The sequence below is a fragment of the Dama dama genome, chromosome 33 (genome assembly GCF_033118175.1).
Source record: "Dama dama isolate Ldn47 chromosome 33, ASM3311817v1, whole genome shotgun sequence".
Taxonomy (NCBI): domain Eukaryota; kingdom Metazoa; phylum Chordata; class Mammalia; order Artiodactyla; family Cervidae; genus Dama; species Dama dama.
The window spans coordinates 57516199-57535086 of record NC_083713.1 but is presented as its reverse complement, the minus strand read 5'-3'; the positions used below and the strand labels follow the sequence as shown (position 1 = coordinate 57535086).

Here is an 18888-nt window from a genome sequence, read left to right as displayed (position 1 = left end):
AAATATAATCTGGGGCTTTCAATCATCCCCAGTTGAGAACCACTGTCATAGAACTACTAAGTCAGATATTAGTACCAGGACCACAAACTATAACCTGTCCCCAGCCTGGCTTTCTGAACCCAAGGCACTGAATGGCCACAAATATAATACATTTGTTGTTATTCTTGAAAACACATTCATTCTTGAGTGCTTCTGGAATCTTTCCTCATTTATATCTTACCCTAGCATGGTAGTATAAAGAAAACTATGGTTTAGGAAATACATATGTAACACACACACACATATATATACACATATGAGTGTGTGTATATATATCTACACACACATTAGGAAATATATATGTGTATATGTGTATGTGTGTGTGTGTACAAACACACATACATATATTCAGCTTTGTCCCATTCCTACTGTAAAGCATTTGACAGTTTACTTAGGTCTTATTATTTTTCTCCGCCTAGAACACTTCTCCAGGTATCCAAGGCTTATTATTTATTAGAGGTAAAAGATTCAAGACTGTGATCCTGGTTCTTCATATTAATTCATCATCAATTGGTTTAAACCAGAATTCAGAAGCTGTCTGTAGAGGCGCCTCATGGATAATCCAAACTGACAATCAAAATTCACCTTTTAGACAACAATGTATAAAGATAATATGGATAAAAATCTGTAATATTGTTGTAAGCAGCCTCTGATGTGGCCACCAGTGATTCCCGTCATCTGGTATTCATTCCCTCCTCTAATCCGCTCCATTGAATGTGGGCTAGACTGAATAACTAGCTTCTAATAAATAGAATATATTAAAATGATGGGCTATCACTTATGGTATTTGGTTACAAAAGCTCTGGCTTCTATTAATAGTTTCCGTGTGCTTCTTTTCCTCTCTTTTGTTATTATTAGTATTACTTCTAAGGGAAGCAAGCACCATGTTTTAAACTGTCCTGTGGAGAGGCACTCATCACAAGAAACTAATGTCAATAGTCAGTGGGGAGCTGTGACCCTCAGTCAGACACTCACAAGGATATCATTCACATCAACCACATTGATAATTTGGAAACAGATCCTCCCTAGTTGAGCCTTCTGATGAGACCACACATCTGGCCAATACTTTGAAGGCAACCTCATAAGAGACCTAAGGTATCTCATAGATGCTATACTATTTTTTTGTTGTTTTAAGCAGCTAAATTTTAGTAATTTGTTATAGAGCAACAGATAAATAATACAAACATTACATGGAACTCTGTTCGACGTTATGTGCCAGGCTGGATGGGAAGAGGATTGGGTAGAGAATGGATACATGTATATGTGTGGCTGAGTCCTTCCACTGTTCATCTGAAACTATCACAGCATTGTGAATTGGTTATACCCTAACAGAAAATGTTTTTGGTGATAAAAACATAAAAATAAAATTTAAAAAATAATATAAACATCAAGAGATAATAATTTTCTTATTCTCCTCTTGATGATGACAGTGACCACTATCATCATCTCCCCCGCTCTGTCTCAGATGAGGCTGTATCATTAACCTTCTGCTCCTAAGTTTATCAGGGGTAATCCTACAAGTGGTAACCATATTATCATTGTTCCCCCAAATCCTATGCCCTAATATTGCCTATCAATTATCTTTTCCAACCATAAGTACAACATGATTAAAGTTCTCATTATGAAATTATCAGGGATCTAAAATTGATTACTTCACTACTGGTTATTCAATCATGACTTATATGAATTTCAAGGGCAAAAATCCAAAGACGAGTACTTAATGAATAATTTAATTTGAGCATTCCAAAGGAATCAACTCTCCTCTGCATTCATTTTGTTATTGTTCAGTCTCCAAATCATGTCCAACTCTTTGCAACCCATGCACTGCAGCACACCACACCTCCTTTTCCCTCACCATCCCCTGGAGTCTGTATTACACCCCCAAACCCAGATCTTCTTCATTGTTTAAAATGCTGTCTTCCTCAACAGATTATTTTGATCACTTACATTGCATAAGCACATAAAATTTTCCAAATTTAACTATGATAATGAAGTAACTGTTTAAAAAATGATAAGGATTTTTGAGGATGTTAGTTTAATTTCATCCTCTTCCTAATCTACCATGAGTGATTAGTTCCATTTCTAAGATTTCTAGTTTAGCCAGGTCCATATTCTAAAAATAGTAAGAATTTTATAGAAATAATTAGTTCATTTTTCCTTTCAAGTTCCCAAAAAGGATCCACTTACCTCTTACTGCCCCTGGCTAAGAATAAAACCAAATGAGAAAAAAAAGAAATTAAAGATCATCCATTCCTTATGGCCAGTCAGAAAATCAATTAAATAACTTCTTTTTTCCTCTTTTAACTAGAAAGTTGTCTACTTGATTAAAAACTAATGACCAACAATCTTAGAAGCTGAATTATAGCTTTTAAATTTATTTTTAAAGACAGGGTATCAAAAAGGAAAATGGACTAATGTGTCCTCAGTTTTCTTAAAATGGGGGAAATAAACACTTCTGGGTTAAAGTTACACTTAACAATATTAATGATATCAATGCACCTAAGCTAAAAGAGACCTCCACATTATCATTTGATCTATCAGCAGTTTCCACAACGAAATAGATGCCAATCTATTATGTCAGAGACAGAGTAGGAAATAATTTCAAAAATATCCAAAATATCGACCTATTCCTAAACATATTTTCGTCACATGTCTTTAATTGTGTTTTTGTTGGATTTGTAATATTTGGTTAATATACAGTGCTTTGTTCAAACATACCAGTAAGATAACTTGTCAATTTGTTAGCCACTCTTAATAATTTATTATGAATTAGTGTAACCAGATCTTTTGAGAATAGGGTTCAAAACTCAGTTTTGACAAGGAAAAGAGTAGGAAAGACATCAGCCTGTCAGATATAAACATATAAGAGATACCTGAAGAGAATCCTAAGCTGAAAAGGATCTTGAGAAGCTAAAAATAAATACAAAAGCACAGAGAGACTCAGGAGAGGGGGGGAAAAGGTGTTCAAATAGACTGGATGTACTCCTGTGAATAAGTACAAAGCTGGTATTGGGACCTTTCACTTCCATGAGGAATGGTAACTGCCTGAGAAAGAAGTTTCATGAAACTTTGTTACTCTTTTGATAACAGAATAATATACCCTAAATAAGCTGACTGATAAAAGCTTTCATCATAGTAGGTCATCACTGTGAATCTTCTGGAGCTTTTGATTTCAGGTAACCTGTTGAGAAGTCCAGATGCCTAAAAGAAGGTTACTTTCTTTTGCTTTGTATTTTATGCCTGAGTTCAGAAATTATCCAAAAAGGATTTGTGAATTACTTCCAATAATTTGTTTAACCTATAATGACTTATTCTATGTATGTTTGTATTTTATATTTGTTTCCTGGTAGTATTGGAAAGTTTGTTTTCTGGTGGCAGTTGGTATTATATGTCTTGAAAGATTTACTGGACTTGACTATCTACAAATACATACAAACTGTTCACATGATTTGAAAATACAGTCTTGAAGCAAATTTGAAATGACAACACAAATAGTATTGGTTCACTGTCACAAGAGCAAGAAGAAATTGAACCAGCCCTAAAAATTCACTTTGTTGCCAAGGAAATGGTTTTCATAAAATTGAAAAAATGTCTGAAAGCAACAGTATTGTATTTCTTAAGTTATCGCTGTTACTGACATAAAATGAATTCTTTCTATAATTCTTCTTTGGCCTTGGTTGGTGACAGAATGGTTATTAGAAAAAAATTGTAAACAGCTGTTTGCTAAGCCTCCCAGCAAAGGAAAATGAGCCTCTCACTTGAGTGTCACCTGCTTCAATTATGAAATGGATTTAAAGCTATATGGTTCTTTACATAAATCAGAATAAAACATGATCTTCTATCAGTATAAATTTGCAGAAGTGCAATTTAGTTTCATCAAGTAGTGCCAATAATGGTCTAAGTAAGATTGTGTTTAAGACGTTAGATATGCAAGGTGGCATAGCATGAAGAATTAAAAGTAGGACACTCCATTACTATTCCCTCCCCCGATCTCCCTGGGTTTGTTTCCTTCTCTGTAACATGAGAAATGCCACTAGATTGAGTCAAAAGTTCATTCTAACATTCAAAGATGTAAATGATGTGAGACTATTAAGAAGAAAGTCTTTCACGGAAATAAATGACATTCAACTGTGTAAATACAGCAACAGTATCGTGTCACATATTCTCTTTCAATGTTGTGTATTTTTATAATAGACTATTTTTACAGCAGTTTTAAATTCACAGCAAATTTGAGCAGGAGTCCCCATATACCCTTTCCTTTCCTACACTCACAGCCTCTTCCACTAGCAGCATCTCAAATAAGAGTGGTACATCTGCTACAAGTATTGAACCTACACTGATAGGTCCACAGTTTATATTAGTATCTATAGGTTACATGAGGATGTAGTCTTTGTGTTTTATATTCTTTGGATTTTAACAGATGTGTAATGGTATGCTCTGTCAGTTTGTGTATTGTCTTAATAGCCAGATCACTATGTGATGGTGGGAAAAGACATTAGAATATTCCCCATAGTAACTGTAAAGCAATGACATCCCAATAATGGCTCTTTGATGCTCTCTTTAAAAAAGAAAAAAATATCCTACTGATCATCCATTCATGCATTACTTCTGAAACTATTTCTTGTTTATCTTTATCCCCCACAGCAACTTAGCTGTGATGTACTACTCCTAGCAGATAGTAATCAACATTTGTTAACACTGAGTTGGATAACTCCAATTTGAACAAAAGAGATAAAAGATGGAAAAAGAATGTATGCTGGAAAAGTTCAGTAAATGATTATGCTCTGAGTAGAATTTTATCCAGTTAAGTAATATCCTATTATGTGATTATTATGAAAAAGTCATGAATATCCCCAAAGTGGGGGTGGGGAAATTGAATAGAGCATTGCTTACTAAAGATCACATTTCGAACTGGAGCAGTGAGCTTTGTTATGAAGGCTTTTCCCCTAATTAACATATATCTTTAAAACATCAAATGCAGTATTCATTCATCAGGAGGGATATCACCCAGCAGGCCAGGATTTTCAAAGCTGAATATTTTTTTTTTTTTTCCAGTGGATTGGGACTTTTCCAGTGAAGTGATAAAGAATACTTTGAACATTTTGAAATAGCCACAGGGTCTTCTTTCTTCTGTGAAGAAATTTTTTCACTCACTGCAGAAAACTTTAATTCATTACAACCAAAACCCAGCAAGATTCAGATATGTTAATCCTTGTGAAAGGTATGGATTTGAGCATATATTTAGTCCTGAGAATTGTGGTAGTGAAATAATATTATATAAGTTATGATGGTCATACTTGACAAGCAATCCTCTTTCACACCATTTCCTTATTATGTTTAGAATAAGAGGCTGTTGTGCCCTTATATTTTGTCATCTTTATTTTGATCCTAAAAGTAGAAATTATGTCTCTGAAGTGAATACAATCAATGAGAGAAGAGGAGATAGAATGTCTGCATAGGGAACTACTGGAGGAAGAGCCTATGATTAGGTATAAAAGTCTTGATTTAAAAAAATAGGGATTGATGTATCAAAAATTATTTTTTCTATTAATCTCTCTGGGGCAATTCAGTTATTTTCCTTCCTTCTTCTCAAAACCATCTTCACTCAGCCTAGCCACAGAGCTTCTATGCTGTCTACAGTGATACTGATATGAACCAAGTTTCTGACACTTATTCTGATGCTAATACATTTTCACAAAATGCAATCATGAAAGGATCAGATTGTATAGTAGAAGGAAGCACCAAAGGTATGTGGAAACATGGTCAAAAACTCCCGGTCAGACTGCCACCACCACCATCATCATTAATGTTTTCTGTAGGTTTACTGTCTAAGTTCGGTCCATCAGGCACTGTCTAGCCTCCTAGGTTTATATTTAATGACTTCAAAGAGCTGGTGATGCTATTTAATCTTTAAATATCTGCTCTACATATTATTCATTATCATTAAGTTCATTTTCACTAGAGAAAGTTACTAACTTAATCTTTCTGTCCTGAAAAAATTAAGAAACAACTACTAATCTATGCAGATAACTGAACAGAAAAACAAAACAAAACAGAAAACAAAATCCTTGCTAACTGGGAGTTTAAATATAGTTTGCAGAACAGGTTTGTAGATATTTATCACATATGCTAACTTCTACAATTTTCTGTTTTCCATGGAAATTTATTGATTTCTATGATATTATCACTATTTTCTAAGTATCTATGTGTATCAAACACTGTTTCAAACATTTGCACAAAGTGATCTAAATATTCTCATACCACCAAAAGTGAGGAAACAGCCTTAGGAAAATTAAGCAATGTACCCAAGGTCAACACTTGTTAAGTGTTTAAACTGGTTATAGAATCCAAGTTGTCTGTTGCTAAAATCTGGCCTCTTCCCACCATAGGTTTTATTGGCCCCTATGTCTGATCCTCTTTTATTTCAAAGCAAGTTCTAACTCTGTTTTCTGATTAACAGAAATTTTAATAGATTATTAAACATTTTAATTTCATATGACTATTCCAAATGCTAACATCCTTTTACGTTTAGAATAAAATGATTTTCTAAAGAGACTTCCTTTCTAAGAATGCAATTTTAAAATATAGACAGGTACAATATGAAGAACACAATGTTTTAACAAATAACTAGCAGTTGTTCTATTGAAAAACTATTTTGATATGAAGTATGTTTATTACAAAATATCAGTAGTTACTAAGGATTTGGGGCTTCCCAGGTGGCACTAGTGGTAAAGAATCTGCACGCCAATGGAGGAGACATAAGAGAAAGGGGTTAGATCTATGGGTTGGGAAGATCCCCTGGAGGAGGTCATGGCAACCCACCCCAGTATTCTTGCCTGGAGAATCCCATGGACAGAGGAGCCTGGTGGGCTATGGTCCATGGGGTCATAAAGAGTTGGACATGAAGTGACTTAGCACACATGTAGAAATAGGGAGAATACTATTCTTTGCAAATAAAATTGCCTCTTTCATGGCATATTATTTGAAACTTCAACATCTCAGGGTCATTATAAAACCCTGGAGAGTAAATTCAGCTCATACAAATAATGTTTGCCCTTAAGGAACAAGAGGTTACTAATGATCTAATCACAGCATTTGACCAAATGGCTTATTTGACATATGATTTGGAAATTTGTCAAATACTTTAAAAAATCATTGGGTTTTTAAAAGAATCAAATATGTGATACCAGCTAAAACATGGGATTATGTATATTTAGTCAAAATGCATATACTTACATGAATACACTTTTCAAGAAGTTCAAGTTTTTCTTAGTTTTATATCTATTAAATCCTATTAATAAAATTCTAAAGAAAGATATGCTTGTAAATAAAGGCAGGGTAGATTATACATGGCAGGGTAGTGAGCATTCCACAAATAATGAGAATGGATCAAAGAGCCTTGTTTGATAAAAAAATCACACTAATTTTGGCAAAATTAGCATATCAATCAATAAAATATGCTATCTCTCTCTATATATATTTGGAAAAACCATTTAACCATTTAAAAAACATAGGAAATTTGCCTCTTTGTGATTCAAAGTATTTGGTACAACTGATCTTCTTAATAAAAGCCATCTTTCATTCATCTGTGAAAATTCCCAGTAACTTTTAAAATTATAGCCATGCATTGCATTAACACATGATTGAACAACATGTAAAAGCTGAAGGAAAATTAGGCTTAATATCAGAAGCTCATGTACTGATGCTTATTTTTGTAAAGATTACAGGTCAAAGAAGGATTATCTTAATATTAGATAAAATTGTCTTTACACATATAAAAAATATACTGGGAACATGAATTATATCTTCAACACTGAGGCATTAACTCAAGAAGCACAAGACTTGGTTGGATGAAAGATGGAAAAATCTGTTTTTATAAATTTAATCCTTCAAGCATATAATAATAAATATTAATATGAACAAAAGAAGTATATCCAATGCTTATGCTATATCTGAATTTAGCAATTAAAACAAACAACTTATATTCTACAATAGATTTAACAGTTTCTACCACCAATTCCAAATCACACACTTTTTTTTGTTTGTTTATTTGTTTTGTTCATTTGTTTGGCTTTGACACTCAGCTTGTGGTATCTCAGTTTGCCAACCAAGGATTGAACCTGGGCCCTGGCAGTAAAAGTGCTGAATCCTAACCACTAGACCACCAGGGAACTGCCCCCTCCATCATATACTTGTTATTAGTCACAGAAAAATGGTAGTGTTCAATCTGCTTTCTTTCACTGCTAAAACAAAAAGGGAGGTTAAACTCTGACTTTAAAATGATAGCTACTGTATTGAAAAGTAATAGAGAATGGCTTAGCATTTACAAGTGTTTCAATTATTTGGACTCCACTATTCTTGGGGTTTCCCTGATGGCTCAGACAGTAAAGAATCTGCCTGCAATACCTAGGCTCAATCCCTGGGTTGGGAAGATCCCTTGGAGAAGGGAATGGCTTCACACTTCAGTATTCTCGCCGGGAGAAATCCATGGACAAAGGAGCCTGGTGGGCTAAGATCCATGGGGTTGCAGAGTCAGACAAGACTGAGGGACTAACATTTTCACTTTCATTTGCTGCTACCTGTATTAGAATAGATAATCACATTCTGAAAAATACTTTAAATATATATGTTTAAATATATAAGCTAAAGTGTTTTTTAGATATGTATCATTGGAGAAAAGTAAACATGCCATTTGAAAAATAAAAAAGTAAAAACAAAGCAACCAAGTGACAAATATGTCATTTTTATATTGCCATATGTTAGAAAAATTTTACTTTTTAGGACAAAACTTATTTATAACAATTTGTGTATGGCTTAGAAATTCACTTCTGATTTGTTTCCTTATTCCTCATTTTGACTATCAGAGTACAGATGGAAAGGTCCTATTTCCATCATGTTTAATAAATCAAAACATCAAACATAAATTATAAATAAAAAGCTATTTACCTGCATGGAAATCTATTCCCACAGCAAATGAAGTTCCTGAGATAGGCATCAAAGCATCCATTTTGTCACTTGGTTCCAGAGGTATTCCCCTGATTCCTTCATGAACAGAGTACATAAGAAATGACTCTATACCTAAATTTAAAAGAAAACAAAAGCAAAATGAATATTTAATATTGAAATCATTCCATTGGCAGGAGAGGGGATTGAGATGCATTGTAGAAAGACCCTGAACTTACCTCCTCCCAAAGGAATGCCAAAATTACAACTACTTACAGAGCATCTACTTATGAGAACATTCTGAAAATTAGCAGAAAAGATTTTCCACTTTTTCCTTTATACTTTATTTAAAGAAAGAATCACAATAACATGGGTAGGAGGGGCAGAGACATGATCTTGTCAGTCAGGAAACACACCTAGTCCCCGGGAGGAGGAGGATCACAACCACAGGGGTCCTTCCTGAGGAGTGAAGGGTCTGAGCCCCACACAGGGCTCCCCAGTCCAAGGATCCTGCCCTTAAAGACAAGCCCCCAGAAAGCTGAGCTTTGAAAACCAGCTGAACTTGTTTTGGAGAGCCAAAGATATACAGGACACAGAGGCTTCTCTTTTACAGAGTACCCACAAAATCTCACATATGCCAGTACCAGCAAGAGACAGTAGTTTGGAAGGTGCCTGGGTCAGATCCACCTGGGGATCCTGGAGAGCCTCCTTGAGAGGCAGGAGGAAGTTGGGAAGCCCCTAGGGACTGACAGGCTGGCAGCAGCCACTTTAGGGATCTCGGTATCCTTCTCAAGCTATCCAAAAAAATATTCCATAGGAAGGAACACCTCCAAATTATTTCTATGAGGACAGCATCACGCTAATTCCAAAACCAGACAAAGATACCACAAGAAGATAAACATGATAGGCCAATATCACTGATGAGCATAGATGTGAAAATCCTCACTAAATGTTAGCAAATTGAATTTAACAATATGTTGAAGGGATCATACATCATGATCAGGTATATTATGCAAGGGATTCAAGGATAGTTCAATGTCTATAAATCAATCAATGTGACACATCATGTTAACAAAATAAAGAATAAAAAATTATATGGTAATCTCAATAAACAAAGATAAAGCTGGCTCTGGTTGCCTAAAATCTGTATCAATGAAATAAATGCATCAGAAATAAGATTTTCAAAACCTTGTACCTCGACATGACATGCGGTTCTTTTGGAGATAATATCCCACTGTACACATACAAGTTCTTGTAGTCTCAGATGTTGGTAAACACAGCTGAGAACATCCACCATTATTTAGCTGACAGGAATTGCTGCCTGCAAAGTAGAAAAACAAACAAAAGAAACATAAAAATCAAGAAAAGTAAATCACATATAATTCAATATCAATGGTTTAAACAAATATTATAACAACATGTTATTATTGATTTGTAAATGCTGCTGTTTCATATTGGTTAGTATCATGTTTTATTCCCTCAAATAATTTGAAGTAGCAGATTATAGTTGAAGTCTGTCTTTCCAAAAAAAGCACAGTATAGTGATTACAGACAATAATACTATAATCAATTTAAGAGAGTTGATTCTAAAGGAAATCAACCTGAATATTAATTGAAAGGACTAATGCTGATGCTGAAGCGCTAATACTTTGACCACTTGATGCAAAGAGCCGACTCATTGGAAAAGACCCTGATGCTGGGAAAAAGATTGACGGCATGAGGAGAAGGGGATGACAGAGGATGAGATGGTTGGATGTCATCAGAGACTCAATCGACATGAGCTTGCGCAAACTCTGGGAGACAGTGGAGGACAGGGAAGCCTGGTATACTGTAGTCCCTTTGGCTGCAAAGAGTCAGATATGACTTAGCAACTGAATGACAATAGATTAGATATTAAATGTCCTCACTAAGAAAAGAAATGATAACTATGTGATGTAACAACTTGCACTACAGTAGTAACCATATTGCAATATAAAAAATATTAAATCAACACACTATACATTTTAACCAATTATCTGTCAATTATATATCAGTAAATATATATTTACAATAAATAATAATTAATATTTTGCAAAGTGAGACACATGAGAGAATTCATAGTGACAGAAAAGTCATGGGTGTGTCATGAGTGTGGTCATAGACTCTAATACTTTAAGGTCACATAAACCAGGAAATCTCCTTTCTAACTTCTAAATTTCACTTCAACTCTACAGTTACCTCATTTTCAAGAATACTTGATCCAATTGAATCAAATAAACAGTTATTGATTTATATTATTGACTCAAAGATTATACCATTAAAAGTAAGGAGATATATAAATATATATATATATATATAATTTCTTAAAAGCAAGGAACTAACTGTTGCCATTTCAAGGAACATAATTCTTCCAAAAGAAATGTAAGACACACCCATAAGAGTTATCTAACTAATTGGCATATTAATTTTCCTTATTCCTGTGTAGTAGCAATAACAAATATTAGTCAGTTAATCAGAGTTATGCATTCTATAAAGATGTTCCATTGAATTTACTAGGCCCAATGTTCTAATTAAAGCTGGTAGCATGATGTTAAGTAATTTACAATCTTATCCAGCAAGTTCATTAAATATCCCAGTTTTATAACATTTTTATTATTCTAGGACATGCAATGACATTTGCTGGATGTTCAAACACTGGTATGAAGTGCAATAAATCCAATGAGAATTACAAAACATGATGAAAGCTATATATCAATAGTGCTCTATGGAAAATTCAAAATACCAGTGCAGCTCATTATTTCTAATCTCCTGAATTCAAGATAGTCTAATGGGATTTAAATGTTCAATCAAACCTGTCACATGCTCTGTCATTTTTGAAATGTGAAATAGGCTCAACTGGGACAATTTCTCATCAGGGAGATCTACCACATTCTTTGCTGATTTCCCATAACTGGTGGTTGTTCTTACATAGATTCACATGCTATGATTTGCCTTGAACTTTTGAAATGATTACCTTTGTTTCCTATATAAACTAATAAAGATTAATTGATTTATTCCTTTTTACCAAGCTGACATAATAATAAGATGAATTTTCAGCTCTATTTCTATTTTAGTGATGAGCCAATTATTATTTTTTTTTTTAATTTTTATTATTATTATTATTTTTTCCAGTGGGTTTTGTCATACATTGATATGAATCAGCCATGGATTTACATGTATTCCCAATCCCGATCCCCCCTCCCACCTCCCTTTCCACCCGATTCCTCTGGGTCTTCCCAGTGCACCAGGCCGGAGCACTTGTCTTGTGCATCCCACCTGGGCTGGTGATCTGTTTCACCCTAGATAGTATACATGCTGTTCTTTTGAAATATCCCACCCTCACATTCTCCCACAAAGTTCAAAAGTCTGTTCTGTATTTCTGTGTCTCTTTTTCTGTTCTGCATATAGGGTTATCGTTACCATCTTTCTAAATTCCATATACATGTGTCAGTATGCTGTAATGTTCTTTATCTTTCTGGCTTACTTCACTCTGTATAATGGGCTCCAGCTTCATCCATCTCATTAGGACTGGTTCAAATGAATTCTTTTTAATGGCTGAGTAATATTCCATGGTGTATATGTACCACAGCTTCCTTATCCATTCATCTGCTGATGGGCATCTAGGTTGCTTCCATGTCCTGGCTATTATAAACAGTGCTGCGATGAACATTGGGGTGCACGTGTCTCTTTCAGATCTGGTTTCCTCAGTGTGTATGCCCAGAAGTGGGATTGCTGGGTCATATGGCAGTTCTATGTCCAGTTTTTTAAGGAATCTCCACACTGTTTTCCATAGCGGCTGTACTAGTTTGCATTCCCACCAACAGTGTAAGAGGATTCCCTTTTCTCCACACCCTCTCCAGCATTTATTGCTTGTAGACTTTTGGATAGCAGCCATCCTGACTGGCGTGTAATGGTACCTCATTGTGGTTTTGATTTGCATTTCTCTAATAATGAGTGATGTTGAGCATCTTTTCATGTGTTTGTTAGCCATCTGTATGTCTTCTTTGGAGAAATGTCTGTTTAGTTCTTTGGCCCATTTTTTGATTGGGTCATTTATTTTTCTGGAATTGAGCTTCAGGAGTTGCTTGTATATTTTTGAGATTAATCCTTTGTCTGTTTCTTCATTTGCTATTATTTTCTCCCAATCTGAGGGCTGTCTTTTCACCTTACTTATAGTTTCCTTTGTAGTGCAAAAGCTTTTAAGTTTCATTAGGTCCCATTTGTTTAGTTTTGCTTTTATTTCCAATATTCTGGGAGGTGGGTCATAGAGGATCTTGCTGTGATTTATGTCGGAGAGTGTTTTGCCTATGTTCTCCTCTAGGAGTTTTATAGTTTCTGGTCTTACATTTAGATCTTTAATCCATTTTGAGTTTATTTTTGTGTATGGTGTTAGAAAGTGTTCTAGTTTCATTCTTTTACAAGTGGTTGACCAGTTTTCCCAGCACCACTTGTTAAAGAGGTTGTCTTTTTTCCATTGTATATTGTTGCCTCTTTTGTCGAAGATAAGGTGTCCATAGGTTCGTGGATTTATCTCTGGGCTTTCTATTCTGTTCTATTGATCTATATTTCTGTCTTTGTGCCAGTACCATACTGTCTTGATGACTGTGGCTTTGTGGTATAGTCTGAAGTCAGGCAGGTTGATTCCTCCAGTTCCATTCTTCTTTCTCAAGATTACTTTGGCTATTCGAGGTTTTTTGTATTTCCATACAAATTGTGAAATTCTTTGGTCTAGTTCTGTGAAAAATACCATTGGTAGCTTGATAGGGATTGCATTGAATCTATAGACTGCTTTGGGTAGAATAGCCATTTTGACAATATTAATTCTTCCAATCCATGAACACGGTATGTTTCTCCATCTGTTTGTGTCCTCTTTGATTTCTTTCATCAGTGTTTTAGAGCCAATTATTTTTATAGATCTATAATGATTCTACACTGACCCAACACTTATTTCATTTTATAGGAAGCATGTGAATGGAGAAGTGAAAGGCAAAAGAGAAAGGGAAATATATACCCAACTGAATGCAGAGTTCCAAGGAATAGTAAGGAGAGATAAGAAAGCGTTCTTAAGTGAACTACAACACAAGTGTGCTCATTTCACATGTTAGCAAGGTTATGCTCAAAATCCTTTAAGCTAGGCTTCAACAGTACATGAACCGAGAACTTTTAGATGTACAAGCTGGATTTAGAAAAGGCAGAGGAACCAGAGATTAAATTGCCAACATCTGTTGGATCATAGAAAGCAAGAGAATTTCAGAAAAACATCTACTTCTGTTTCATTGACTACACTAAAGCCTCTGACTGTGTGGAACACAGTAAATGTAAAAAAAAAAAATTAAACTGAAGGGAATACCAGACCATTTACCTGCCTCCTGAGAAACCTGCACGCAGGCCAAGAAGCAACAGTTAGAACAGACATGGGACAATGGACTGGTTAAAAATTGGGAAAGGGATACTTCAAGGCTATATACTGTCACCCTGCTTATTTAACATATGCAGAGTAATAATGCAAAATGCTTGGCTGGAGGAATTACAAGCTTGAATCAAGATTGCCAGGAGAAATATTAATAACATCAGATATGCGGATTATACCATCCTAATGGCAGATGGTGAAGAGGAACTAAAGAGCCTCTTGATGAGGGTGAAAGTGGAAAAAGCTGGCTTAAAACTCAACATTCAAAAAATGAAAGATCATGGCATACAGTCCTATCACTTCATGGCAAGTAGATTGGGAAACAGTGGAAACACTGACAGGCTTAATTTTTTGGGTCCAAAACCAATGTGGATGGTGACAGCAGCTATGAAATTATAACACATTTGCTTTCTTGGAAGAAAAGCTATAGCAAACCTAGGCAACATTAAAAGGCAGAGACATCACTGCTGACAAAGGTCCATATAGTCAAAGCCATGGTTTTTCCAGTAGTCATGTACAGATATGAGAGTTGGACCATAAAGGAGGCTGAGCACAAAAGAACTAATGTTTTCAAACTGTGGTGCTGGAGAAGACTCTTGAGAGTCCCTTGGACTGTAAGGAGATCAAACCAGTCAGTCAATCCTAAAGGAAATAAACCCTGAATATTCATTAGAAGGACTGATGCTGAAGCTGAAACTCCAATACTTTGGCCACCAGATACTAAGAGCTGACTCACTGGAAAAGACCCTGATGCTGGTTAAGATTGAGGAGAAGGGGTCAGCAGAGAATTAAATGGTTGGATGGCATCACTGACTCAATGGACATGAATTAGAGCAAACTGCTGGAAATAGTGAAGGACAGGGAAGCCTGGCATTCTGCAGTACAAAGAGTCAGACGTGACTGAGCAACTGAACAACAACATGTGAATGTATATTAAAATACAATGACAATCTATAGCAATATGCATTTAGATATAGATTTTTTTCCAACTACCATTGAACAGCAAAAATCTAACAAGTGATACTTAACTATAAATTTTGAAAAAACAACAAATTGACAGCAGAGGAAACAAAGTAATTAAATAAAGAATAATGGATTAGAGAATGATTTATAAAAACAAGAGAAAATACAGAGTTATATAACCTTGATATCCAAAATGCATGAAGAATGAAGAAAAAGGAGCTTCTGGGATTGTGTATTTTAAACCTTAATAATGATAGAAATATGCAATGAGATATAATTTTTTATAAATAATAAAACTCACTATGCTAATAATATTGCACAACAATAACACATATTGTATATTATTTGCTTAGTCTCTAAGAGAAAAAGTAAAATAAAAATCATTTTTAATAAGTATCTTTGCCTATTAAATATAAATTGAATGCAGAAAATAATAGAGATTTTTTTAAGTAATAATTTAGGTGGTGACTATCTAGCACATTAGAAAAGGTGGTTTGGCTTAATATTTCGCTATGATATAGATGTTCAAACTTCATTCCTCAATTCCTAGTGGAACTAGAAAAGTCCACTTGGCTAAGGAGAAGTTTCAGCTCTCCAGTGATCTGTATCAAAAATGATAAATGAAGTAACTAATTGTACTTTGAAATCTGAAGTGGTAGTACTGTTAACACCTTAAGTAGTCCTAAATTGCTCATATTTCATACTAATGAAGCTTTTAAACTACCTGCTATGATTTTGTTAATGGGGTTGTCTTTAATACAGATGCTTTTATCAGCATATTCTTCTGGTAGAAACAGTATTTTAAGTTTAGTATTATCATACCATTAATTTCTAAGTGTTAGAGGTCCTGGTCAGTTTGAAAATACTTTCACAATGCATGGAAGCCCCAACTCTACCTATAGAATCAAATCCTTAAAAGATTAATGGGCCTTGTTAAAATGAACAATGTGAGACAAGCATAATATACTAAATTTTTCTTCCAAGAAACTTCATTGGAATTGTGTCTACAAAAAATTGACTATTTTATTAATTTACAATTTTCAACAAAGTATGTGTGTGTTCTGTTGAAGAAGTAAATACATGTTTTTTTAATGTTTGGAAATATAATCTCCCCTTTTCTAATTTGTATTTTATATTGTTGAATGTTTTCAGATATGATTTCATTCAGTGTCGATTATAAACTTAAGTTTATCACAATACTGTAAATTTTTACACTTAACAAATACATTGCATTGAAATCCACAAAAATGCAATCATATTTTATTTACTGATTACCAGTATTTTATTTCCAGTTATATAGTCTATTCTCCAAGACTTGAATGCCTCTAAAATCATTTATTTTGATATAGAATTTTTCTATTAAATAATTCCTAGTGAAAACACTCATTCATTATTACAGACAATAACAAAAAAGAATCAGAGAATAAATACAGATTTGTGCATATGAGTTTGGATGTCAGTGTCATCTCAACCATGAATGGATCTCAGTTATCAGATTGTTTTACAAAGTAATTTTTTTATCTTAAAAATCTTTTTTTCCTTGATAAATAAAAACATTCCCCACTACTACTGGCAAGAAAGGATTCCAGACTAAAATTTGGCCCATACTCTATTCAGAAAAGGCAATCCTGAATCTGGTTTTCATTTTGTCTCTGGATGTACAGTATGATTTTCATTTGGTATTTTCCAATAAATTAATTCTGCCTGCTTGATTGTTGTCACCTATCTTCAGAATTAGTGAACCCTTTGGTTCACTATTCTTTTTTATTGCCTTTTTAAAAACTTTTTTGGTTCACTTTTCTTATCTCTACCCTTACCTGCTTTGGTCTACATGCCCAAATCTTTTGGATAAAAATCTTTTTAAGTTTTCTGGATATTTTTTCCCTAAGCAGAAAAATATATGAACGAAAGTATTTTCATGGCCACGATATAAATAAGACAGTAGAATATAGAAGAATATTTTTTCTGGGAAGGGAGTTCTGCTAATGTCATGGATCATGAAGCAAAAAGTAAGGAAAAACAAGCAGGTGTGGGGCCATACTGCCTGGCATCTCTAATCTAATTGCCATTTGGGCAAGGTGACAAGTCCACCTATGTAAACCATCTGTTAGTTCCCTCACTCCATTTCACTGCATACCATTTGGACAAGGAGAAACAAAAAAGCAAAATGCTTAGAGCTAATGTAATGCTTTTGGTTATGAAATTCTTGTATCAACATAGTCCATCTGAAGTCCCTTAGTTCATCCATTTTCTGGGCATAATTATACTTTGAATATATTTTGCTGGGATTTAAAATTATTTTCATATTCTTAAATCAAGAACTGAATAGACCTCTTTGAAGACCTGACAAATTCAGATTCCTTGGGCAGCTCTGCTACATTTTGAAAGCTCATTATATACCTTATGTTAAAGGTATTTCTTCTGCAGTATTAAGCAGTACTTGCCTCCCTCCCTCCCCCTTTTTTTTATTAGTAGGAAAATAGGAAACATCAATTGTTGACTTGAGAAAATTATATGAATAATTATGTATTCAAAAGGCAACACAAATTCGTTACCATGTGACTTACCTTGCTGAGCTTCTTTATCATACACTTTCATATGAACAACCCCAGAAGTCTTATTTCTTAGAACGGTGGGGTTTCTTCCATCTCTTTTGCTGCAGGTTCCCAGCTGAGCTAAGTTTTGGTCTGCCCACCAGAGTTTCTTATCTATAAAAATGAAAAGATTTTTTAACGAAAAAGATAATCATCTTATTAGATAATAATAAAGAACTATTGAACTCTAATGCTTTCTGATTTCTTTGGTTAAATTCCCAAACTCTGTTTCTAAGAGAAACAGCACAATCACTTTTACTTTTAAAAATACTTATCACAGTACATTCTATTGTTTAAATTTTCCTTCTTTTACTCCAATTAGAGATTCTTGACTTTAACTTTTCTTTTTCTTAAAAAATACATGATATAAATAAAAGTATAGTTCAAATTAATATGGAATACAGATTTTATTATTTACAATCTAAACCATGATTATAGTAGTATTGTACTATATCTGTAAATGAACAGTAAAATCCAACAAAATATCTAAACAACTGCAAAAAAGATTGTTCTCTAAGTTCTATATAAAGCATGTAACCTTTTAATCACTGGTACTCTCCATTACTGGATTCTTCACAGTTATAGTGACTTATTTTTTGTACTGTTCATTATCACTTCTCCAAAATTTTATAAATGAATCCTATTAACTGGTACTGAAAGTTTATTTGGTAGTAGAGAACGTGCAATGTGCCTCAGATTAAAATTAGCCAGGTAGCTAGAACTGTAGTCAATTTTTATGCTTACTATTACAGTATATTATGTCACATTGTCATATCAAAACCATAAGGATGCTATTATTATTTTCTGAGATTCAAAGAGATTAACTACCTTAGTCAAATTCATATATATGGTTGTTCTGTCTCCAAAACTTGTATTCTTTCTGAGAGTCTACTCTTAGTGCATTAAAACATTTAAGGTAAT

General features: G+C 34.1%; 1 protein-coding gene across 1 annotated transcript in view; it reads right to left on the bottom strand.

The window, feature by feature from the left end:
* LRP1B (LDL receptor related protein 1B) overlaps positions 1 to 18888 on the bottom strand; it is a 1867078-nt gene that overhangs the window by 600986 nt on the left and 1247204 nt on the right. Inside the window, exons 33-35 of the mRNA XM_061135390.1 lie at positions 17941 to 18081; positions 10178 to 10303; positions 8986 to 9117 (exon numbers count right to left, since the gene is read on the bottom strand). Coding sequence (XP_060991373.1) covers positions 8986 to 9117; positions 10178 to 10303; positions 17941 to 18081 — 399 coding nt within the window. The remainder of the gene's footprint in view (positions 1 to 8985; positions 9118 to 10177; positions 10304 to 17940; positions 18082 to 18888) is intronic.